Source organism: Pagrus pagrus (assembly GCF_965226575.1).
Source record: "Pagrus pagrus genome assembly, chromosome: 1".
Lineage (NCBI taxonomy): Eukaryota > Metazoa > Chordata > Actinopteri > Spariformes > Sparidae > Pagrus > Pagrus pagrus.
In genome coordinates, this window is record NC_140185.1 from 38,018,620 (window position 1) to 38,044,082 (window position 25,463).

General features: G+C 46.6%; 2 protein-coding genes across 2 annotated transcripts; one reads left to right on the plus strand and one right to left on the minus strand.

Annotated features, from left to right (window-relative positions):
• Positions 1-645: 645 nt before the first annotated feature.
• cebpa (CCAAT enhancer binding protein alpha) lies at positions 646-3,931 on the minus strand. Its single transcript, XM_084362570.1, has one exon. It carries the CDS (start codon positions 3,841-3,843, stop codon positions 2,818-2,820), a length of 1,026 nt encoding a protein of 341 aa, XP_084218696.1. The 5' UTR covers positions 3,844-3,931; the 3' UTR covers positions 646-2,817.
• Positions 3,932-10,687: 6,756 nt separating this feature from the next.
• On the plus strand, positions 10,688-15,653 carry cebpg (CCAAT enhancer binding protein gamma). Its single transcript, XM_084363474.1, has 2 exons — positions 10,688-10,820; positions 12,566-15,653. Exon 2 carries the CDS (start codon positions 12,681-12,683, stop codon positions 13,173-13,175), a length of 495 nt encoding a protein of 164 aa, XP_084219600.1. The 5' UTR covers positions 10,688-10,820; positions 12,566-12,680; the 3' UTR covers positions 13,176-15,653.
• Positions 15,654-25,463: the final 9,810 nt, after the last annotated feature.

Consider the following 25,463-nt stretch of genomic DNA (forward strand, 5'->3'; position numbering starts at 1 on the left):
GACACAAAGAAAATATAACAATACATTTTGGATCAGCGCCGGCAGAGACGTCCTCACTGCTGACTGAGCTCTTTACTTTCTCCTGACAGTCGCTTCGTATCAACACGTTGGCCTCATGTTTCCAAAAAAAACAATTTCAGTAATGGATCATATAAAAACAGATGTTTTTTTCTTTGCAAAGTAAAAGTGATTTTTAAATATTGAGGATGCTGAATTATTAAATATTATGAGATTAATTGTCAGCTCAGTGAACGTGAGGCAGCAGAACTATTTTACATCCAACAGCTGTTTCATTAAGTTTCAGGTTCACCCACAGAACCAGTCAACAGACGCTCTGCTGACCACTGAAGACATTATAACAATGTGATAAACTGCAGGGAAATGTTTGACTGTCCAGAACATGAAGGAGGAGGAAATTTATCTGTGAGCAGGAGATCAGTCTGAAGAGTTAATGCATAAATAATATTAACTTATTAACTTAGCTAGATGTTTGGAGTCAGATATCATCAGATATCATCAGATATCATCAGATATATGACTGATGTCATCAGTGAACACTAACAAATAAATTAACTTCAGACAAATCTGCAAAGACAAGAAGCAAAGGAGACAGAAATCCAATAAAGACATCAGACCCACGACAGACTCTGATAAAACAAGCTCTTTTATTACAATAATTCAGATTTTTTGGTATTTCTCATATATATATTTATTTATATATATATTTATATATATAGGCTTATTTTACAATTGAGACGTTAACTTTGAAACAAACGTTGGTTTAACATCAGTTTGTAAAAAAACAAGAAAAAAGAAAAGTGCTTCCTCTTTCCTGCTGACAAGAGGTCAAAGGTCATCTCAAAGGATCAGAAGGCACTGTGTGTGTGTGTGTGTGTGTGTGTGTGTGGTGTGTGTGTGTGTGTGTGTGTGTGTGTGTGGTGTGTGTGTGTGTGTGTGTGTGTGTGTGTGTGTGTGTGTGTGTGTGTGGTGTGTGTGTGTGTGTGTGTGATGACTCAACAGTGGAAAGGAGGAAGAGACGTGTTGCATAGAAACCCTTTTCACATTTTGTTTTTCTTTGTTTTTCTCTAAATCAGATAAACTCATAAATACACGTATGTAGTTCCAGCGAGCCGTGTTTCGTTCGGATCAGTACCCAGGTGTCAGAGACGACGCCGTGCTTCATTTGACAACAAATAGTGCAGAAGAAGAAGCTGCTTTACTGCCGCCGTCCTCTGAGAGCCACACAGCTCCCAGCCTGCAGAGTTCACTGACATGATGCAGGATTAAAGATCCGACCCGTTTCACTCTGGTTCTACCTGCACCATCATCAGGAGCTCAGCAGGTCTGGAGATGTGTGGTTTTCATTGGACAGTGACATGATGAAGCAGGCAGGCGACAACACGTTCAGTTCCAGTTTTACTGTTTGTCACTCGACTCTGACTGTCACTCAGACACAAAGAAAACTTGTATCTCCACAATATCAACTTTTCGAGAAGCAAGAGAGGAAACTGGCCTCGCTCCAGCAGGAGGCTGCCGTCCAGAGTCGTGTTTGAGATGTTTTGTGTGAAGTGTAAAAAAACTGCAGAGTTGATTCTTTGACCTGAAAACATGAACAGAATCCCCTGAAGGTGGAGATACAAGGTGTTCAGCTGACAGGAGCAGTGTGGAGATGTGATGGTGGTTCAGTCGACTCGTCTCAGCCAATCAAAACTTTACATCTGACCAAAGCCTGCAGCACACGCTGAAAATGAGAGGGTCAGACACACAGTGGTCGTCAGACGCTCAGGTGCACACAGGTGCACACAGGTACACACAGGGACACACAGGTACACACAGGGACACACAGGTGCACACAGGTGCACACAGGGACACACAGGGACACACAGGTACACACAGGTGCACACAGGTGCACACAGGTACACACAGGGACACACAGGTACACACATGGACACACAGGTACACACAGGGACACACAGGTGCACACAGGTACACACAGGGACACACAGGTACACACATGGACACACAGGGACACACAGGTACACACAGGGACACACAGGGACACACAGGTGCACACAGGGACACACAGGTACACACAGGTACACACAGGGACACACAGGGACACACTGAGCTGAGAGTCTCTGCAGGACCAACGCATCAGAGAAGATATGAACATGGTAACTTTATAAAACAAACTCAAATAATAATTAATGAAAACATGCACAACAGGCTGATTGTCCCTCGTGCCCTACCTTAGCTGCTCTGATATGAGTTGAGTGTGTGAACACAGTCTGTACGGAAATAAGGCACAAAACAACAACCAGTCCTCTGTCGTGTCTGCACCGACCAGCTTATACACCAAGTTTATAAAAGGCACAGGACACTGCGAAGAGTCTCCGACGAGCCGTTCAGTCTTTAACAGTCTCATTCTGTCAGGACAGGTGGACGCGCTCAGCCAATGAGATGAGGGGAGAGGGTTCACCTGTTTCCAGTTAGAACATGTCTTCAGGTGTGAGTCCAGCTGTCTCACAGCTCAGCTTCACGGTCCCCCTCCAGCCTGGTGGTTCGGATGGATTCTGATGATTGTTTTCACGCTGTCACAGTTCATGAGAGTTTGGACCCGGTGAAGTCAGAGCGGTTTGTTCGGGTCGTTCTGCGGTGAACACTCAGCTGCCTCGGTCTCCTCACAGCTCTCAGTCCGTCCGGACACATGAGGACATGTCGGACCGTGTGTGTGTGTGTGTGTGTGTGTGTGTGTGTGTGTAAATCCAGCAGTGTACCAGTCCGGCTCGGTCCGGCTCGGCCCGGCTCAGTAGTCTCTCAGCTGCCCAGGGGTTTGAAGGATCCGTCGGGCAGCTGTCTGAAGATGCCCCGTAACGTGTCCAGCTCGCGGGTCAGGTGCTCCACCCGCCGCCTCAGTCTGTCGTTGTCCGTCGTCAGCTCCACCACCTTCTGCTGCGTCTCCATGTTGCGCATCTTGGCCTTGTCCCGGCTCTTGCGCACGGCCACGTTGTTGCGCTCGCGCCTCAGCCGGTACTCCGGGCTGCTCTTGTCGACGTGCTTCTTGTGTTTCCCGCCTCCCCGCTGCTCCAGCAGCTTCAGGCCGCCCTGCTGCGCGTGCTGGTGCGGGTGTTGGTGTTGGTGGTGGTGGTGCTGGTGCTGGTGCGGGCTGGGCACCGGGGTCGGCGGAGGGGTCGGGTGACCCGGCTGGAGGTGCATGGTGGTCTGCGCGCAGTGCGCGATCTGGTACTGGAGGTGCGGCTGCTGCTGCTGCTGCTGCGGGGCGTGCTGGGAGTACTGCTGGGGGTGCGGGTGCGGGTGGTGGTAGGTGGGGGGCATGCCCGGGTTCATGTCCTCGTCGTCCCGCGGCTCCTGCTTGATGGCCACCGGCCGGAGGCGCGGCGGGTTGTGCTCGTAGAGCGGCTCCAGCTTGGACTCCATGTAGTTGGACATGTAGAGCTGCTGGGGCCCCGGGCCGCACGGAACCGAGTCGTACTCTCCGGTCATCATCTTCAGCTTGTCCTGCCGGGAGCTGTGGTGGAACAGGTCGGCCAGGAAGTCGTCGTTGAAAGCCGACGGGTCGATGTAGGCGCTCAGGTCGATGGAGGTCTCGTTGTCTCCGATCTCCCCGCCGAGGTCTGCTGGGTCTCTGTAGCCGGAGGAGGGCTGCTGGCCGTGGTTGAGGGTGCTCATCAGGGGCCGGGGCGCGACCTCGTACAGGTTAGAGAGCTCCATGGAGAATCTAAACCCGGGCAGGCATGGCGACGAGCTCCGGGAATCCAGTTTGCGGAAAGTCAAAAAGTGAGTCGGGTCCTCGGGTGAGAGGGGGCGGACAGCTGCACACATACACTGAGAGCTGAAGCCCACTGAGACGGGAACTGGTCTGAGGGTGATCCGGATCTCAGAGGAGCGGAGCGAAGCTGCCGGTCTGATTCCTCCTGCTCAGTAAACTGGGAGCTGTCAAAGTGCGGTTATATAGCAGGAGGGAGTGGGCGGGCGCACACACACACACACACACACACACACACAGTCCTGGATTTAACCACCGTCACTGCACTGAAACATTATCAGAGACAAACTAAACTAAAACGTAAATGAGTTCAGAGCTTCACTCAGAACTCCGTTTAAAAATCATTGAAACGAATTTATTCCAAAACTTTTATCTTTCTGCACAAAATGCACAGAAATGGTTCTGAGGTTCTGATGGAGACAGAATCTGTCTACGATTCGGCAACAATCAAACGCACAAAACACGTTTTTATTCGCGTGTAACTCTGGATTATAACTTTGAGGCTGAGGTTTCTGATCCTCTACAACGAGCCTCTGAATTAGTGTTTTCAGAACCGAGCTCTGCTGTGTGTTCACAGTTTGTGCTGCCGACAGTTTGGTTTCACCTCCTCTCAGCCGTCAGTGCAGCGGCCGCTCTCAGTGTGCGGTGATAAAATGCGGGTTATTACACGCATGATTCCTCCTCTGGACTGTTGAGTCACACAGAGGCCCGGACATCGTGCACGCGGGCTGCAGAGCTCAGCGTATAAAACGACATTTTCCTGATATTTTAAATAAAGTAAGTTGTGTGCATCAGGTGTTTATTCATTATAAGCACGCAGTCCTGCAGGGAGCGTGTGGGCAGCGGATCAGTTTTATTGAGCATTCAGTGTTTGTCATATTTTGTTAAAATGTGTCCAAAACATATTTTAGAAATTAATCAAATTAATCAAATAATATAATTTTGCATTAGATGTTGGTCCATGGTTCAGTCAGACGTGAAGAGTCTCTGGTGCTCCTGTCGCTCTGCAGCTCGTGTCGTCGCTGCTCTCATGTGAACTCGCTGCTGGCTGGCGGTGACTGGACGATCCTCCCTGAGAGCAGCGGGCCGGCGGGGCAGACACGGAGCGGGGCTCTCTGCGGGGTGAGCGGGGTAAGACGGTTCATATCAGGGCTGTGAGGCTGAACGAACGGACTGGAGCGCCCTCTGTCGGCTGGAAACATCTGGAGAGACGGAACACATCTGATCCTGAGAGATGATTTGTTTATTTATTTTAATTTGACATTCATTCTGTTAATGTTCCCTCCACTGCAGGACAGATATCACCTGCAGGACGGTTATCACCTGCAGGACGGATATCACCTGCAGGACGGATATCACCTTAAAACCGAAAGTAAACACGGTCTATTTTTAGAACGGCAATCAAATGAATCTAGCAAAGATGCAGCGTGGTGGTGAGAGGCTGCATCAATCCAAGTTATCATGTGTTGCAGCAAGAAAGGCAGAGGATGATCAGGCAAAGAGGAGGACAGGTGAGAACTGTAATAAGCTGAGAGGATGAGAGAAATAGTGAAGAGCCTACAGATGCTACAGAAAGCCAACAGAGATGCTAAACTGACCTACTGTAAATGTAGCCTCGGCTGAAAAATGAAAGGACATGCAATGAATCAGAATATTTTAAGGCCATGTTCAGTCACAGTATGAATCATCCATCAATAATATTATTTGGATGTTTGGATGGATAATAAATATTGTGACTAAACATGGCATTAAAGTATTAGGTCAAATTATAGTTATCATGACTCAGTAGTATACTCAGACTTTTCATTTTAAAAATTCAACAGAGGATGAGACAGGAGAGAGATGAAGAGGCTGAAGGGACAGTGGACATGTGGAGTCTGGTCCAGGAGACACACAGAGGGAAGCATCTTTTCACTCATTACCCGGGGCACTCCCCAGGTACAGCAGAGGAAACATTGCAGGAAATGGATATGCAATTTTATCCTAATATTAAATGCATCCTTTGCATTTACCTCACATTGCCGGTGACAACGTGCTCGTGTGAGAGATCTTTTTCAGCTCTACGCCGCCTCAAAACCTGGTTAAGATCCAGTATGGAGGATCGGAGACTTTCTGGCCTTGCCCTTATGAACGTGCATAGAAAAATTCTATGCTGACTGTTGACCTCGGTATTTCAAAAATCCTGGCTACGGCCCTGCCTGCAGGACGGATATCACCTGCAGGACGGATATCACCTGCAGGACAGTTATCACCTGCAGGACAGTTATCACCTGCAGGACGGACATCACCTGCAGGACGGACATCACCTGCAGGACGGATATCACCTGCAGGACAGTTATCACCTGCAGGACGGATATCACCTGCAGGACGGATATCACCTGCAGGACAGATATCACCTGCAGGACAGTTATCACCTGCAGGACGGACATCACCTGCAGGACGGATATCACCTGCAGGACGGATATCACCTGCAGGACGGATATCACCTGCTCTCTGCTGAGTCTGTGCTGCTTTAAAAGAAGGTTGAACAGAGTGTTTGTTTCCTGTGCGTTGTGTTATTGTGTGTTCAGTGTGAAGTAATCTGTTCCTGTAAGTTTGAAAAGGCTCAATTAAAAGAAAAGTGTATTTAGATGCAGCGGACTAAAATCAGTGGGTTTTTGAATGAGGTTCAGTGGGTCTACATCTTTAAAGGAGCAGTCTGTAACTATAGTGAAGATATGTTAATGAGCAGAGAAACATCCTCATAATAATAACTCTCTTTGTTTTCATGACTGAATAAACAAACTGACCTTAGAGGACAACACACTGTTACTGCTGTACTGTGTTTAGCAGCTGGTTTATTCACTGATGGCAGGTTGTATTATTACCTCATTAATATTGTAAATATTAAAGTTCTCAGTTTGAATTTCTTCTCTAGAACCACACAGAGCTCTTTTAAAGGACAATTCCCCCATTTTTCCACATTAAAGTGTGTTTACAGGTCTTGGGGAGCACTGCTGCGTGTCACTCAGTTGAATTGTGGGTAATGTAGGCTCCATGTTTAAAAAGCAGTCCACTGATCTAACATTACACCCTGTAACACTGTTGGACTCATTACAAACAGTTTAAAAACAAAATGATCCAGAAGTATTCAACACACAAAAACCTGCAGCCTACATTACCCACAATGCAACTCAGCAACCGAGTGACACCACTGGAGGCAGTTTATGAGATTACATGCAGCTTCCTCTGGAGACACAAAAGGCTTTTTACTACTTTATTCACATGCAGTCCACCTGTCCACAGCTGGAAACATGCTCTGATGTGGAGACTGGTGGAATGACCCTTTAAAGTTTTGTTTAGGAAGTTCAGGGGCCTCATTCATGAAAGTGTGGTTCTAAGAACCCAGTTTATAAAGTGCTACACCTGTGATCTATAACATAAAAAACACCTGTCCTGTGATCCCCTCGTATGTGACGCAGCACACTGAGGTTCAGGACCAATCACGGACCAGAACTGACAGTCGGACCGTCTGATGATCACAGTGACGCTGGAGGAAACTGAAGCCACACAACACATCTCATTCAGTGGAGTCATGATCTCAACGGTCCTGAAGAAGGTTCCAGGAGTCATTGAAAGGTGTCAGCAGTCCTTGCGGAGCCTTGCAGAGGTTGGCGGGTCTACCTTGGGGAGCTTCTAGAAGTCTGATCATTGGATCCTCAAGGAGTTTTTATGGGTCATGGAGAGCAACGCTAGGTCCTTGAAGAGGTTCAAGGAGTCACTGAGGAAGTTCTAGGGAAGTGCATTGCTTCAATCAGGGAGTTCAGATCTTTCAAGAAGGCACAGAGGTCCTTGAAGATGCTCCAGGGGTCATTCAGAAAGTAATTAATTAGTATTATATATATATAATATAGTATATAACAAGTAATTCATTAATTACTTATAATTACTTATATATATATATATAATTACTTGTCCTCAAGGGATTTGTGTTGATCTTGGTAAGGTTTGATCAGTCCTTGAGGCCATCCTTGAAGAGGTTTCACTGGGTCTTGAGGGAGTTTTGGAACGCAGAGGTTCATACTTTGGAAGGTTCATAAGGTCATTGTGGGAGTTCCAGTGGATGTTGGGAAGTTTGTACAGCTTCATGATGAGGTTCTAAGGATCCTTGAGGAAATTCAAGGAATCACTAAGTTTGTTCAAGATGTGAAGTGGTTGTTGAGTAGTTTATTTTTAGACCCATGGGTTCATCTGAAACGTTCTACGGACCCTTGAGAAGATTCAAGGGTCCTTGGAAACTTCTAACAGTGCTTTAAAAATGTGTAGGTATCAGTAAGGCAGTTCAAGGTATGCTCAAGGAGGTTCTACAGATCCAGACAAGGTTCTGAGGTCACTGAGGAGATTCTGGTCATCACTGAGCTTCCTGGAGTCTGTCAGAATAAAAGAGGAGCAGGAACCTGCAGTGCCTCCTGAGCTCCACAGTGTCAGCACAGAGGCAGGTGTGGTGACCTTTGACCTCTCACTGATAGTCTGAGCACACAGCAGAGTATTAATACTGCTCTCAGCCGCCGTCCATCCTGCTGCCTTCATGTTTACTCTATTACTCTATTACTCTATTACTCTATCCTGTTTTTAAATGGAAGAAATCACAATCATCTGTTGTTTTTCTTTTTCTTCATATATTTACACCTGTATGTACAGTACCAGAACCTCGACCTGTATGTACAGTACCAGAACCTCGACCTGTATGTACAGTACCAGAACCTCGACCTGTATGTACAGTACCAGAACCTCGACCTGTATGTACAGTACCAGAAGCACTCTGTATTGTCCTGCTGTTTAAAGGTGTTATAACCTGTATGTACACAGCAGAAACTGTCCATCGTCCTGTTCTGGTTCTGTTGTCGTGCTCATTGTGAGCAGCAGGACTCATAAATCAGACAGAGGTGGTGCTGCGCTGGTGAAACATTAGTCAGACGTGAACAGAACTTGTGAGTGGGCTGAACTTTGATCTGAGCTGCTCCGATCAGTGCTGAGCTCAAAGACGGACGAGAAACCAACGACTGTGTTTGTGAACCTGCAGAGCTGCTCAGTCCCAAACGGACCTGACAGCAGACGGATCAGAAGGAGACAGAAGGAGAGAACTGTAGCAAGCTACTGTTAGCAACATTAGCATTGTGGCTAAGGAGGCGCCATGTAGTAAAATTATTCGTATATGTATTAAAATATTTGGCCAATCATGTTGATCGTATATTGAAGTATAACGTTAGAGATAAATAGATCAGAACTGTGATTCACACAGACAATCTGTGAGAGACAAATAATGTTTTGATCTCATCTGAATTGTGCCACAGTTTGTTTATTATCGTACGTATCAGACTGTTATGTGTCATTATGAAGACGACAGTCCTGATAGTGACGGTGTCTCCGTAACGCTCTCTGAAACCTTGTGGAGTCGTCCTGTTTATCAGCAGCTCACAGAGCTGATGAACTCTCCTCTCACACTGCAGTTGTCAATATGAGCAGATTTATTGTGATGTTCATCTTGTTTACGAGCGTTTCTGAGACGATGTAGTTCAAACAGGATTAAAGAATCATTTATTTCTCACCGCTGACAATCGTACAATTTGTCTGAAATAAGGTCCATGGGACTGAAGGGGCGGGACTTCACCTGACGAGCTGTCAGCAGCACATGTACAGGTGGACTACAGAATAAAAACAGCTCTCACAGATTTACACAGGAGTGAGTTTACTCGTCAGCCTGTGTAAACAGTTGTTTATTGTCCTCTGTGTCTCTGGAGCAAAAATAACCCTGATGTTGTCATAGTGATGTCATCAGGGTTGTCTCAGCTTAAAGACAAATGTCCGGCGTACAGGTTGTGTTACAAACTGGACGTGTGGAGTTTGAAAGACATGAACCAGCCAGAGGCTGTAATGACGGACACTCTGCCCAGGTGCACTGTGGGAAATGTAGGATCCAGGTGTTGTTGGAGTTTGACTCATACAGGGACTAGGGAGAAGCAACAGTGTGTTGGTGGAGGCGTGTCGTTTAAGGGATTAGTGACACATGAAACCTGATCCAGGACGTCCAGACTGATTCATGAGTCTGCAGGTTCAGACACAGATCACTGCTCACAGGTCTGTGGGACTCACAGCTTCAACTATTTCATCTTCAGTCATGACGAACAGGCAGGAAGAGCAGAAATACAGCGTTCATGTCACAAAGTCACCCAGCAGGCGTGTGAGCTCACATCTGTGATTGGTGGACAGGGTGTGATGCTGGTTGACGTCACGCTGCGTTTCAGAACCGTTGATGTGGTTCTGTTTGTGTTTGTTTCCCTCCAGAAGTCACACTGCAGTTTATCTGCTGTCATCTTCAGGATGAAGGCAAACCTTAGAAACTGAATCAGAATTTATAAATAATTATGTGTATTTTTAATATCATATTAATATAATGTGAGTTTCACTGTTTTGACTCCTGTATGTCTGTGTGTTATATTTTAACTGTCCTCTCAGTTTTTGGATCTCTGTAATTCTGATGCAACATTTCACCTGTTGCGTTAACGAGCTGTTTCTCTTTTATCAAATATTTTAAGGCGGATCCTTGAATAAAGTGACGTCTAAGTGCTGACTTATTAATATCACACAGATAAACTGGTGTAATTAGTAGTTTCGGTGAGATAAATGTCGTCATTCACAGATGAAGTCATGCGTGTTTGAACTCATCTGACCAGCCTCACATTACATAAACAAAACTAACAGAAAACAGACCCCTCCTATTGGTCAAGTCACATGTCAATCATAGAGGCATTGCATCACTCTGCCGCACACTCCTCTGTGATTGGCCAAGCGCTCGCTCCGCTCCCTCCTACTCGCCTCTGATTGGCGGATCCTTGAAATTGCCGTACATGGTAAAAGAGATTTCGCAATCCTCTCCTCTCCATGATCTAAACAAAAACACTCAGAGCTTCACTCACACGGAATTTAACTCCAACTTTCCCCGCTAACTTTTTCCACTTTGACGGATGATTGACTCCGCCGCGGCTCCGTGAAGGTAAACGGTCTTTTCAACTCTTCGTGGGTCACAAACAGAGAGCTAACAGAAAGGTTGCGGCTTGTTAGCACCACAAGCTAACTAGCTGGCTAGCTGCCCGGCTAAACGGCTGTAGTCCGGGCTCGTCAGGAGAAAGTCTGAATGTAGGCTGTGCGTTTACAGCTGAATGACACGCTCATCAGTGTGTGTGTGTGTGTGTGTGTGTGTGTGAGAGAGAGAGAGAGTACAGGAGCTGGTGTGGGTCCCGAGGTCGTCAATTATCTGTTGGCTGCTTCGAGTCAACACAAAGTTGTTAAAGTGGTCTGAAATTAAAGATTCACCGAGCTGAAGCGACTCGTGCGGGTCTGGGTGTGTGTCGTGTTTTTATTTGAGTCCCAACATCATTAAAGTCACCTCAGACCTGAGCTTTCTGCTTCGCCCCGCATGACTCCGGAGTTCCCCTCTCTCGGCACAAAGAGAGCCGATGATGATGCAACAGCAGGCAACAGTCGGCGCTCTGCTGGTTTCACCCGGAGCGCTTTTCCCTGCGCACAGCTGACTGGCTGCATGGCAACGCGCCGGCCAATCACAGCAGCGCTGCTAATTGGCCGTACGGAATAATGATGCGACCAATTATCGTGTCCTGTGCTGCTGCTGTTCATAGAGAGCCTACCAGGGTGGAGGAGGTGGGTGTGCAGGAGCAGGAGCAGGAGGAGGAGGAGGAGGAGGAGGAAGGAGCCTCCTGATTGATGGATTGAGGTCAGCTGAGAACCTGCAGCCTGACTGCAGATGTTAAAAAATAAGATTTGATTCGGTTCCTCCTCAAGTCTGGAAAATACAGAAATCTGGAGGGCGGAGGGTTAAAAATGTTTGTTTCAGTGATCCCAGAGGAAAAGACTGAGTCACTGCTGGAGCTGCTGTCTTAATTGATCAATCAATTAGTTAAAATCAATCCCTCAGTTGTGAAAATTTGATGTTTTCTTCATTGATATCGGTGTTTTTTTGTGTCTGCCGATAAAATAAATGTATTTAAAATGTAAAACTTTTCTGTCTGGAGCCGGTTCAGTATCAGAACCAGAACATCATGTTGGATGTTAATATGATTTTTGCATCATCAAGATGAAATGAAGCAGCCATGTTTGTTGTTCTCTGAACTTCTTAGTGACGACAGCTGAAGTTAAATCTGACGTGCTGACACAAATCAGATCACTGCAGCCGTCAGTGTTTTGACTGCTCACGTGTTGATGTGACAGCATCCGTCTGTCAGTCGGCTCCATCAGGTCACATGAGCTCAGTGTTGTGATGGTTTACAGTCAGAATACGACAGCAATTAACATAATTAATCATAGATTAACATAGTTAATAATTTCATCCATTAAAAGTCAGAAATGTTTCCAGCAGGAAGTTTAGTCTTGATTTGTTTGACCAACAGATTTTCAGTTCACTGTGAAATAAAAGAAGGAAAAGCAGAAAATCTTAAATCTGAAACTTATTGTTTTTTTAAAAAGAAACAATAATTAATCGATTGATATTTGTTCTTTTAATGTTTAGCACAATACAAAACTGATGTTTTGTTTTCAGCTTTTCAAATTGAATAATTAGAAAAAAGTTGAATCTGGGAAATTGTCATGGTTATTTTTCCTGCATGTTTCAGACCAAACAATCAATTTTTCATGCATGTAATGATCAGACTGATCAATTATGATGATAATTGATAGTTTCCACCTGATGAGACACTAATGGACTGATTGTTTCTGCTCCACCAGACAGTGAACTTGCAGTCATCATCGAGGCTCCGCTGAGGCAAAGAACCTGAACTCATCACGTTTCATCTCAACCTGAGGCGACTCAGAGCTCAGCACCTGAAGGCAACACATCCAAATGAGCCGGCCGTCGCAGGCGAAACTAACCACAGTTGATCACAACGGCGTGAGCGTCATCCAGAGTCAGGCCCACGCCACCTCCTCCTCGTCTCTGCCGGCAGGCGTAGCCAGATTGCAGCAGGTCCCACAGCTCATCCCCGCGAACCCTTCAGCCGGAGGCGGCAAGGCCCTCCCACCCAGCAAGATGAAGAAGCCCCACGCAGACAAGGACAGCGAGGAGTACCGCCAGCGCCGCGAACGCAACAACCTGGCGGTGAAGAAGAGCCGCATGCGCAGCAAGCAGAAGGCGATGGACACGCAGCAGCGTGTCAACGAGCTGAAGGAGGAGAACGAGCGGCTGGAGGCCAAGATCAAACTGCTGAGCAAAGAGCTGAGCGTGCTCAAAGACCTCTTCCTGGAGCACGCCCACAACCTGGCCGACAACGTCCAGCCGCCCACAGGCACTGAGGGCTCCAGCCCCGCCCCCAACAACACCTCCACCAATGGGCAGTGAGGGGCGGAGCCACAGGGACATTTGGCTTCCTGAGCGTTGGCTCGCGGCATCTCTTCTGTCACTTCTCACTTTGGAAACACGGCCTCACTTCTTCTTCACGGCTTTTCTTTGGTTTCTTACTTGTTTTCTCATATTGACCCCCCCCCCACCACCACCACCACCATAAACCAGTCACAGTCTGTGTCACCCTGTGTGACCGAAGATGAACCCTGATCAACAGAACAGATGGACGGATTGTTATTGATCGACTGATAGGTTTATTGATTGGAGGACCTAGAGGAGATGTGAGCTCCTACAAACTGAGACAACATCAATAAAGATTCACAGTGAGTGAATCAGAAACTGGACCAGCAGTCTGAACACGTTTCCTGTCGGCTCGTCGTGTAACTCGACGGGCTGGATGTGGGCGGAGTCACTGCACCGCTGCAGCCGCAGGACGAGATGTTAAATCTTAAAATTCCCTTTTCTAGGATGTGTATTTTCTTCTGTTATTCTCGAAGAGTTTTGAAAAATGTCGAGTTAACAAAAAGAGTTTTTAAGATTGTAAGTATGTTCACTACATGTTGATGCTTCAAGGACACTTGTGTTATTTTACAGCCTGAGTCTATCCAGAAGTTCAGCTGTGATCCATTATGATTTTAAGAGTCGGTGTCAGTGTCTCACTGCAGAGTCCAAACACAGCCGACCTCTGAGACAGAACCAGTCATAAACACAGAAACAACAGAACTGTCCGTTACAGATTATATTGTGTTTGAGGCTTTGTTTGTGTCCAATAGTCAGTCGAGGTCGTTCTGTCATATCTGTGGCTGAGGTGAACTCAGGTGAACTCACCTGTTCAATTTGTTCTGAAAGATCGCTTAGTGATGGAAGTCTTGAAAAAGCCCAGAAGAACAAAATGTTTTAAATGATTATGACACACAGTTTGTTCCATAAAGTTCAGCCTTCAAAACATTATTTTATATAAATGAAATGAATTCACTGAGTCAGGACGTGCTGCATCTTCCTCACCTGAAGCTTCAGCATGTGTCTGTAACATATCTGCTGTCTGACTGAAGCGAGTCCAAGTGTGTGAACACGCTCGTCCAGATCGGCCTGCAGGTGGAACCAAGCAGCAGCCGGGGACGGTTGTAGCTGCAGCAGAGTCCATCTCATCCGTGACTGTGGATCAGAACTGCAGACAACAAACCTCTGATCAATCTGTCAATCAGCAAATACAGCAACCAACATCACTCATCACTAATGTCCATCTTCACATCTTAGAGTTCCTCTGCAGTCAGTTCACTGAGACGAGCAGCAGGTCGTCACGTCAGACAAGCTGTAAACAGACAGAAATGACTCATTGATTAATTATATGTTCTCTGACGACCTGATTAATAATTATCAGCTCTGCTTTGATCCAGCTGGCCACAGATATGACGCTCAGACTCGACGCTGGGTTTAAAAATTAATTTAGAGATCTGTGGAGTGATCTGTCACCCTCTGACCCCGCCCAGCCCTCACCTCCACCTGGTCCAGACAGGTGTGTGTGTGTGTGGGTGTGTGGGTGTGTGTGTGGGGCAGTCCCAGACACCTCAGGTGTATCAGACACTTGAGGCGAGCTGCAGCTTGAATTAAACCCAGTTTTAAAGCGGGCCGGTCGTTAGCCGCCTGCTAATGAGGTCGCAGCAGATCAGGACAGGCCCCCGCCAGCACGCCGCACGCCGCACACCGTGGAGGGAGGCGGGGCCACAGCATGTTGTTGTCAGACTTTATAATGATGTGAGCTTTGTGCGGGTGTGGAGTGTTTTCCCAGGATTGTGTCTGTCAGGAATGTTGTCTGTCTGAGTCCTGCTGCTCCTGAGCCGCTCAGCTCAGCGTTCACTAACGTTCCCACAACGTTCGCACAACGTTCCCATCAGGTCGTCACACTCACGCTCAAGTCTTTAGAATATTCTTCAGTCGGCTGAGATAAAACAGAAGTTTTAAATATTTTGGCAGTTTTATCAAATGTTCTTCAGTTGTGTTGAAGTATTTTTGCAGTTTTCTGATGTTTTGGTTGAATCTTCTTTAAATCTTCTTTAAATCTTCTAAAACAAAGCTTTTAATTCAGAATCACTGAAACCAGCTGATATTTTTACACTGAATGTAACGTTGTGGGAACGTTGTGGGAGCGTTCCCGCTCGCTGGCGGAGCCGCAGTGAACGCAGCCTTCATCTTTTTCACTTTTCTATCGTTGGTTTTTCTACACTTTAATCTGAGCGCAGCATGTTTGTGAGAGCTCTTTGCATGGAGAGAAGGCCGCTGCGTGTCACGAGGACACGCCGGTGGATGTGTTGTTCTGTTGTCTGTAAATGAACCTGATGTGTTGGGATGTTTGTCATGTTTTGCTTCGGTCTGAATGTTGCTGGGCAGCATTTCTCTGTCGTCACTCAGCTTTTTTATATCAGAGGAATCTGGGCTAACGTGCATTCTAAATTAAAATTGAGTATAAAAGTTGAAGCGTGTGTTTTGGGTTTTTATTTCAAATGTGTTTTGTGTTCATGTCACTGCAAACAGATGAGACTTGTTAAGTTTTTACTCAACACACCCAAACTCTCAGACTTTGTTTTAAATTCAAGCAGAGCCCGAAGTGTCTGTCAGGCTGACAAATCAGGAGAACACGAGCTTCATACGAGCCCTCGAGGTTTCTGATCAGAGTCGACCCGGAGGGAAAACACGGAGGTGACGTCGTGTGTCGGTCATGTGACTGTTGTGCTGCTGTAGAAGAATGTGGCTCTGCCGGTTCAGCTGCTCACTGTCCACATCACACCCCGCTGTCTGCTACACAGCAGCTGATCCACAATCAAAGACTGGATCAGAAATAAGTGATGAATCACGAGCCAGTTCACGCTGCAGCAGGACGCCTTCAGGCTGATTATTGATCGTCTGCAGCCTGCTGATACAGACCGGTCGACTGGAAGTCCTTCATCAATACAGCCTTGATTTACAGAACTGATCCAACTGAAGAAAAGTGATGAAAACTTCTGTCGTAGTATATTCAGTCATTTCTTTATCATGATTTAATTATATTGTGATTAATTAAACTCTTCACAGATAAAACAGGCAGAAACGATTCTACATGTCTCTGTCGTACAGTATTGATCTAATGCAGCCGGAGATTAAACAGATCAATACTGTGATATGAACGATACGACCAACTGTCTGATATAATCATTAGTGGATAAGTTGTTTAGTGGAAAGACAGAAAACTTATTATCATCTTTTCCTCCATTTGTCACTTTTCCAGTAAAACTACCGTCTGGGACTCACCCTGGACAATAAACTAAGCTTTGAACAACACACCACTGACATCCATCAACGCTGCCAACAAAGACTCTCCGCCATCCGCACACTCGGAGCACTGTCAGTTGCCCCCACCTCCTGTTGCCACTTTATAAAAGCATCATTCAGCCCATACTCCTCTACTGTTGCCCCTGCTTCTTCAACATGCTGTCAGCCCCCCACAGAAACAAACTAAGGCAGATCACACACAAAGCTGCCAAGATCATCGGGCTCCTGACTCCCAGCCTCTCAGACCTGCACAGCACAGCCACTGCACACAGAGCACACTGCACAGCACTTGGTCCCAGTCATGCCCTTAACACATATTTCACACTCCTGCCATCTGGCCAACGATACAGGTCGCTGGCTTGGAAGAAAATGAAACCTAACAAAAGCTTCATATCATCTGCCATAACTGAACTAAACAAAAGAATGAAGAGGTTGTAGTGTGGTGTCAGTATACGTCTGTGGCCTCAGTGTTGTTCTTGTTAAGGTGTTAACAAGGTGGCAATGTAAGGAAATGTGAAAATAATTATCCTGGAAAGGACAATAAAATAAATCTGTCTGTCTGTCTATATATATATACACATATATATATGTATATATACATATATATACACATATATATGTATATACACATATATATGTATATATATATGTGTATATACATATATATATGTGTATATATCACTGTGAACACTTGAAACACAGCTGAGTAACTCTGTGTTAGCGGGTCAGATAACATCCCACTGACTCAAACAGCACCCGACCCAGGACGACATCCTGAGGTAGGTGTTCTGATTGGACGACCCGTCGGTCCAGACTTCACTCTGATCTGCAGGTCGCTGCTCTCCGTGTTCCTGCTGAGTCAGCGGATCAAACCGGATCCACAGGACAGCTGAGAGAAGGACAGCAGGGGTCAAAGGTCACACACAGACTGAGGGGAAACATTCAGAGCCTCACTTTGGTCTCACAGATACTCACATGTGGATTCATCCACCACTGAAAGTAGTCCCCAACAAATCCACGACTCCTTCCTGTTCTAGGAAACAAGGGAACCTTTTCAAACATGAATCAATAAATCTGTGATCAGTTTGTAAAGACTGGAGGAAATCCTGCTGGTCTGAGTCTGAACATGAGATCTATTGATCGAACAGGTCTTAAAAAATACAAAATAAATGTCATCGCTCATGTGTGAGACAGAATATTCACTACAAACTAAACATCTGTTTCCTGCGTTCATGTGAAGGTTTTGTTTCTTCAACACAAATAACTTTATAACAAGTTTCACTCAGTGGAAAATCGTCCTCACAGACACAAACAGACGGACACAGTTTTACATTTACACTGTGAAAGAAACATGTAAAAATAGAAAACAGTAATATTCTGTCAGCAGGGCGCCAGAAACACACTGTAAATAGGTTGTGCTTATTTTTCATATGTTTGTACTGAAATCACTTTTAAATGTGGTCATAGATTTTATAAAATGTATATTTATTTAAGTTTGCAGAGGTTTTTTCTTGTGGAAAATGTTCTGGTTAAAGACTTTTCATGTTTTTGTAAAAACTATCTTTGTAATTTAATGGATGTGATGTGAAAAGTCTGTAGATGACATTTTGTACAGTGTACACTTCACTTTGTCTTTTCCTTCTTAAACTGTTTATTCTCCATTTTTTCTTTTTGTCTTTCAACAATATTCATCCTTTCCTTCTTGTTCTGATTGTGTTTCTCTCATCGTGCAGCGAGCAGCGCCTGACGTGTGATGTAGTTTCCTCATTGACTTATAATGGTCCCCGTTCACACGCACGTTCACGCGTGATGACTGCTGCACGCCGGTAATCACACAACGCGCAGTGACTACGCGCAACATTAAAGCATTTTTTGCAAACGCACGCATGAAGATAATTGAACATTTTTGTCACACGCTCACATGTAGGCGGAAATGACGTGTCTGTCTGTCACTGTTTGACAAATGTTGTCACGCGTTCACACACGCGTGCGGTCGCAGTTTCTGATGTGCGACCGGAAGTTGATCTGCACCGTGCGCAACACACCGCGTACTTAGACGCCTCGCGTAGTCGGCCTTTTCATTTTATTGAAGTGTCGTCAACCAGGGGAGGCAGCAGTGAGCCAGACACTGCTGCCAGAATTATAAAAGAAGAATGAGAAGGAGGAGAAGTGTTTTTTTTGTTATATATATATGTATATGTATGTATGTATATGTATATGTATGTATGTATAAAAAACGCTGCTGCTCGAGTCCTCAGTGGGACCAGGACGGTGGATCATTGATAAAAGTGCGTGCTTCCCCCGCCCCTCCCAACAAAAGTCCTGGGAGTGTGTTGCAGCTGTTCAGGTGCACAAACCTAACGCACCTCTCCAGCGGTCCCAGCAGTTCTCAATGAAGTGATTACCTGCGGGGGGCGTGGTTAACTTACAAATGTTTGTCATTGATTTTGTGTCTTATGTGAGAAACAAAGTAAAAGAAACAGCAACAGAACTCTTTCTCTGTCTTCATGGAACAAATGAATCATGTCATGTAAAAGTCTGTATGTCTGTATCTCGTATTGATCGATGGCTCCATCTACTGGATGAACATGGAACACAGAACAACTACGCGAGGCGTTCACGTACGCGGTGTGTTGCGCACGGTGCAGATCAACTTCCGGTCGCACATCAGAAACTGCGACCGCACGCGTGTGTGAACGCGTGACAACATTTGTCAAACAGTGACAGACAGACGTGCGCACGCTGCTTCGTACGCACGCAGCTTCTTGTTACGCGTGAAATACAGTCTGCACATAACAACGCACGCACGCACGCACGCATAACAAAATTCTCATGCGTGCACACACACGTTGCTGCGCATCTCTCTGGTTGTTTTGACATCGATATACCTTCATAGTGTGTGTGTGTGTGTCTGTGTGTCTGTGTGTCAGTGTGTGTGTGTGTGTGTGTGTCAGTGTGTGTGTATGGCGGTAGAATCGTGTCATAATGCGTGCGCACCTATCAACTGAACGTGTCACACGCGCGTGCTTTGACGCCTGTGCAGCGAGCAGCGCCTGACGTGTAATGTAGTTTCCCCATTGACTTATAATGGTCCCCCGTTCACACGCACGTTCACGCGTATGACTGCTGCACGCCGGTAATCACACTACGCGTAGTGACTACGTGTAACATTCATGCGTTTTTATGCGAACGCACGCATTAACGCTCGCATGAAGATAATTGACATTTTTGTCACACGCTCACATGTAGGCGGAAATGACGTGCGCAAACTATGTCACGCGTAACAAGATGCTGCGTGCGTACGAAGCAGCGTGCGCACGTCTGTCTGTCGCTGTTTGACAAATGTTGTCACGCGTTCACACACGCGTGCGGTCGCAGTTTCTGATGTGCGACCGGAAGTTGATCTGCACCGTGCGCAACACACCGCGTACGTGAACGCCTCGCGTAGTTGGCCTTTTCATTTTATTGAAGTGTCGTCAACCAGGGGAGGCAGCAGTGAGCCAGACACTGCTGCCAGAATTATAAAAGAAGAATGAGAAGGAGGAGAAGTGTTTTTTTTATATATATATATATATATATATATATGTATGTATAAAAAACGCTGCTGCTCGAGTCCTCAGTGGGACCAGGACGGTGGATCGTTGATAAAAGTGCGTGCTTCCCCCGCCCCTCCCAACAAAAGTCCTGGGAGTGTGTTGCAGCTGTTCAGGTGCACAAACCTAACGCACCTCTCCAGCGGTCCCAGCCGTTCTCAATGAACTGATCACCTGCGGGGGGCGTGGTTAACTTACAAATGTTTGTCATTGATTTTGTGTCTTATGTGAGAAACAAAGTAAAAGAAACAGCAACAGAACTCTTTCTCTGTCTTCATGGAACAAATGAATCATGTCATGTAAAAGCCTGTATGTCTGTATCTCGTATTGGATCGATGGCTCCATCTACTGGATGAACATGGAACACAGAACAACTACGCGAGGCGTCCAAGTACGCGTTGTGTTGCGCACGGTGCAGATCAACTTCCGGTCGCACATCAGAAACTGCGACCGCACGCGTGTGTGAACGCGTGACAACATTTGTCAAACAGTGACAGACAGACGTGCGCACGCTGCTTCGTACGCACGCAGCTTCTTGTTACGCGTGAAATACAGTCTGCACGTAACAACGCACGCACGCACGCACGCATAACAAAATTCTCATGCGTGCACACACCCGTTGCTGCGCATCTCTCTGGTTGTTTTGACATTGATATACCTTCATACACGCGTAACAAGAAGCTGCGTGCGCATGAAGCAGCGTGCGCACGTCTGTCTGTCACTGTTTGACAAATGTTTTCTGTTGCTGTTTCTTTACTTTGTTTCTCACATAAGACACAAAATCAATGACAAACATTATTTCTTAACCACGCCCCCCGCAGGTGATCACTTCATTGAGACCTGCTGGGACCGCTGGAGAGGTGCGTTAGGTTTGTGCACCTGAACAGCTGCAACACACTCCGGCCGATGAGAGTCTTATTGTATTTATATTATTAGATGTAGCCTAACTGGGAAAACACGGCAGAAACTTAGTGACCTTGATACTGTTTGTTGTTTGTTAGTTGTGCACGTTCCCGTGACGGGCATGCGGTTCTTAGCAGGCAGGCTCTTCTCGGCATAACAAGTCTGAAGCCTAATTTTGTATTTACTTCAACATCAGCCATTTTTAGAGAAAATATCTGAGTGAATAAATTATGGTAAAGCTCACCAGGCAAGACACGTTTATTTGTGTAGTACATTTCAACAACAAGGCGATTTAAAGTGCATTACATAAAATATACAGCAAGTAAAAGCAACAGCCCTTTTTCACGGCAGCCATTTTGACATGAGATAGTAGGACAAATACAGGTGTTACCAATGATACTAATTAAGTTTCCATTCTGTTCAGGCCACACAGTCAGGGTGCTGCTATAGCGCATGTGGGCTCATTAGAAAAGCTCTGCTACACTAAGTGGAACAGAACCTTAATTAGTATCATTGATAACACCTGTATTTGTCCTACGATCTCAAGTCAAAATGGCTGCCGTGAAAAAGGTCTATAGGCTTCATAAAAAAGACATTAATCACATTACTGTAAGTACAATTAAGTATATGAGACAGGAGACAGATATAAAAACTAAACAAGGCAGATAACAGGATAAAAGTTGCAGTGCAGTGTGAGAAGAAGGCTCAGGATTGATTTAATCAAAGGCAGCAAACAGAGAAGTCTTCATCCTGATGTAAGGAAACTTGACAACATAACACGGAGGCTCCCGTTGTGGGTGATGGTCGGCTACCGGCCCACGGCTCCAGCGCTTCACTCGGACTGTGTTTCCTTTTCTTTACGGTCCTGACGCCTGCTGCTGTCGGGCAGGAGGCTGACGTTACACAGCTGAGCCGAGAGGACGGAGGATACAAACTGCAGCAAGCGATAAAGTGACACTCCAGACTGTACTGTCCAACCTACGACACCAACGACCTGTTTATTAAGTATTAACCATCTTCCCCAGTCACCTGTCTCCTCCTCCTTCTTCTCCTTCTTCTTCTTCTTCTTCTTCTTCTTCTTCTCCTTCTTCTCCTTCTTCTTCTTCTTCTCCTCCTTCTTCTTCTTCTTCTTCTTCTCCTCCTTCTTCTTCTTCTCCTCCTTCTTCTTCTTCTTCTCCTTCTTCTTCTCCTCCTTCTTCTTCCTCTTCTTCTTCTCCTCCTCCTCCTTCTCCTTCTTCTCCTCCTCCTCCTTCTCCTCCTCCTCCTTCTTCTTCTTCTTCTTCTTCTCCTTCTCCTTCTTCTCCTCCTCCTCCCCCTCCTTCTCCTCCTTCTTCTTCTTCTTCTTCTCCTCCTTCTTCTTCTTCTTCTTCTTCTCCTCCTTCTCCTCCTTCTTCTTCTTCTTCTCCTCCTTCTTCTTCTTCTTCTTCTTCTTCTCCTCCTTCTTCTTCCTCTCCTTCTTCTTCCTCTTCTTCTCCTCCTCCTCCTTCTTCTCCTTCTCCTCCTCCTCCTTCTCCTTCTTCTTCTCCTCCTCCTCCTCCTCCTTCTGTGTGTGTGTGTGTCTGTGTGTGTGTGTGTGTCAGTGTGTGTGTGTGTGTGTGTGTGTGTATGGCGGTAGAATCGTGTCATAATGCGTGCGCACGTATCAACTGAACGTGTCACACGCGCGTGCTTTGACGCCTGTGCAGCGAGCAGCGCCTGACGTGTAATGTAGTTTCCCCATTGACTTATAATGGTCCCCCGTTCACACGCACGTTCACGCGTATGACTGCTGCACGCCGGTAATCACACGACGCGTAGTGACTACGTGTAACATTCATGCGTTTTTATGCGAACGCACGCATTAACGCTCGCATGAAGATAATTGAACATTTTTGTCACACGCTCACATGTAGGTGGAAATGACGTGCGCAAACTATGTCACGCGTAACAAGATGCTGCGTGCGTACGAAGCAGCGTGCGCACGTCTGTCTGTCACTGTTTGACAAATGTTGTCACGCGTTCACACACGCGTGACTTAAGCTTGATTTATGCTTCTGCGTCGCGGCGACGGCGGAGCTACGTCGTCGACGCAGACCCCTACGTGGACCCTGCGGCGTAGCCTGACGTGCGCCTCCAAAAAATCCTGACTACGCGTCACGCGAACGGCAAGGACTGGGATTGGTCCGCTCAGACCGTAATTTCCGGCAGTTGCTTTTCCGGTCAACAGTATAACAACACCGCCAGTTACTTCTGCTGCCTGCATGCTTGTCTCCTATTGCTTGTGAACTCCATGCTTTGTGAGATCCCAGCAGGGCAGAAGGAGTATTGGTGTTGTGCAGCATGTAGCTTGTAGCCCCACACTGTGACCAGAACGCTACACAGCATATCCGCTCTGACCGCAACTGCAGTGCAAGAGAGCAAGAACCCCCCGAACCCCCCCATCAGCTTGGCGGTGAATTGCAGACCAACGCGTTCCCTCGACGCAGAACTTCGAATGCTCAATGACGGCGTAGGGTCGACGACGTAGCTCCGCCGTCGCCGCGACGCAGAAGCATAAACTAGGCTTTAGACGCCTCGCGTAGTCGGCCTTTTCATTTTATTGAAGTGTCGTCAACCAGGGGAGGCAGCAGTGAGCCAGACACTGCAGCCAGCATCTCAGAAGAAGAAGAAGAAGAAAGGTGATAGATACAAAAAGACTCATCTGCCGGGAGTGTGTTGCAGCTATTGAGGTGCACAAACCTAACGCACCTCTCCAGCGGTCCCAGCAGTTCTCAATGAAGTGATCACCTGCAGGGGGCGTGGTTAACTTACAAATGTTTGTCATTGATTTTGTGTCTTATGTGAGAAACAAAGTAAAAGAAACAGCAACAGAACTCTTTCTCTGTCTTCATGGAACAAATGAATCATGTCATGTAAAAGTCTGTATGTCTGTATCTCGTATTGGATCGATGGCTCCATCTACTGGATGAACATGGAACACAGAACAACTACGCGAGGCGTTCACGTACGCGGTGTGTTGCGCACGGTGCAGATCAACTTCCGGTCGCACATCAGAAACTGCGACCGCACGCGTGTGTGAACGCGTGACAACATTTGTCAAACAGTGACAGACAGACGTGCGCACGCTGCTTCGTACGCACGCAGCTTCTTGTTACGCGTGAAATACAGTCTGCACATAACAACGCACGCACGCACGCACGCATAACAAAATTCTCATGCGTGCACACACACGTTGCTGCGCATCTCTCTGGTTGTTTTGACATCGATATACCTTCATAGTGTGTGTGTGTGTGTCTGTGTGTCTGTGTGTCAGTGTGTGTGTGTGTGTGTGTGTCAGTGTGTGTGTATGGCGGTAGAATCGTGTCATAATGCGTGCGCACCTATCAACTGAACGTGTCACACGCGCGTGCTTTGACGCCTGTGCAGCGAGCAGCGCCTGACGTGTAATGTAGTTTCCCCATTGACTTATAATGGTCCCCCGTTCACACGCACGTTCACGCGTATGACTGCTGCACGCCGGTAATCACACTACGCGTAGTGACTACGTGTAACATTCATGCGTTTTTATGCGAACGCACGCATTAACGCTCGCATGAAGATAATTGACATTTTTGTCACACGCTCACATGTAGGCGGAAATGACGTGCGCAAACTATGTCACGCGTAACAAGATGCTGCGTGCGTACGAAGCAGCGTGCGCACGTCTGTCTGTCACTGTTTGACAAATGTTGTCACGCGTTCACACACGCGTGCGGTCGCAGTTTCTGATGTGCGACCGGAAGTTGATCTGCACCGTGCGCAACACACCGCGTACGTGAACGCCTCGCGTAGTTGGCCTTTTCATTTTATTGAAGTGTCGTCAACCAGGGGAGGCAGCAGTGAGCCAGACACTGCTGCCAGAATTATAAAAGAAGAATGAGAAGGAGGAGAAGTGTTTTTTTTATATATATATATATATATATATATGTATGTATAAAAAACGCTGCTGCTCGAGTCCTCAGTGGGACCAGGACGGTGGATCGTTGATAAAAGTGCGTGCTTCCCCCGCCCCTCCCAACAAAAGTCCTGGGAGTGTGTTGCAGCTGTTCAGGTGCACAAACCTAACGCACCTCTCCAGCGGTCCCAGCCGTTCTCAATGAACTGATCACCTGCGGGGGGCGTGGTTAACTTACAAATGTTTGTCATTGATTTTGTGTCTTATGTGAGAAACAAAGTAAAAGAAACAGCAACAGAACTCTTTCTCTGTCTTCATGGAACAAATTAATCACGTCATGTAAAAGTCTGTATGTCTGTATCTCGTATTGGATCGATGGCTCCATCTACTGGATGAACATGGAACACAGAACAACTACGCGAGGCGTTCACGTACGCGGTGTGTTGCGCACGGTGCAGATCAACTTCCGGTCGCACATCAGAAACTGCGACCGCACGCGTGTGTGAACGCGTGACAACATTTGTCAAACAGTGACAGACAGACGTGCGCACGCTGCTTCGTACGCACGCA

Coding starts and splice junctions, on each gene's coding strand:
- cebpa (XM_084362570.1), bottom strand. CDS start 3,843: ATGTGTGCAGCTGTCCGCCCCCTCTCACCCGAGGACCCGACTCACTTT.
- cebpg (XM_084363474.1), top strand. CDS start 12,681: ATGAGCCGGCCGTCGCAGGCGAAACTAACCACAGTTGATCACAACGGC.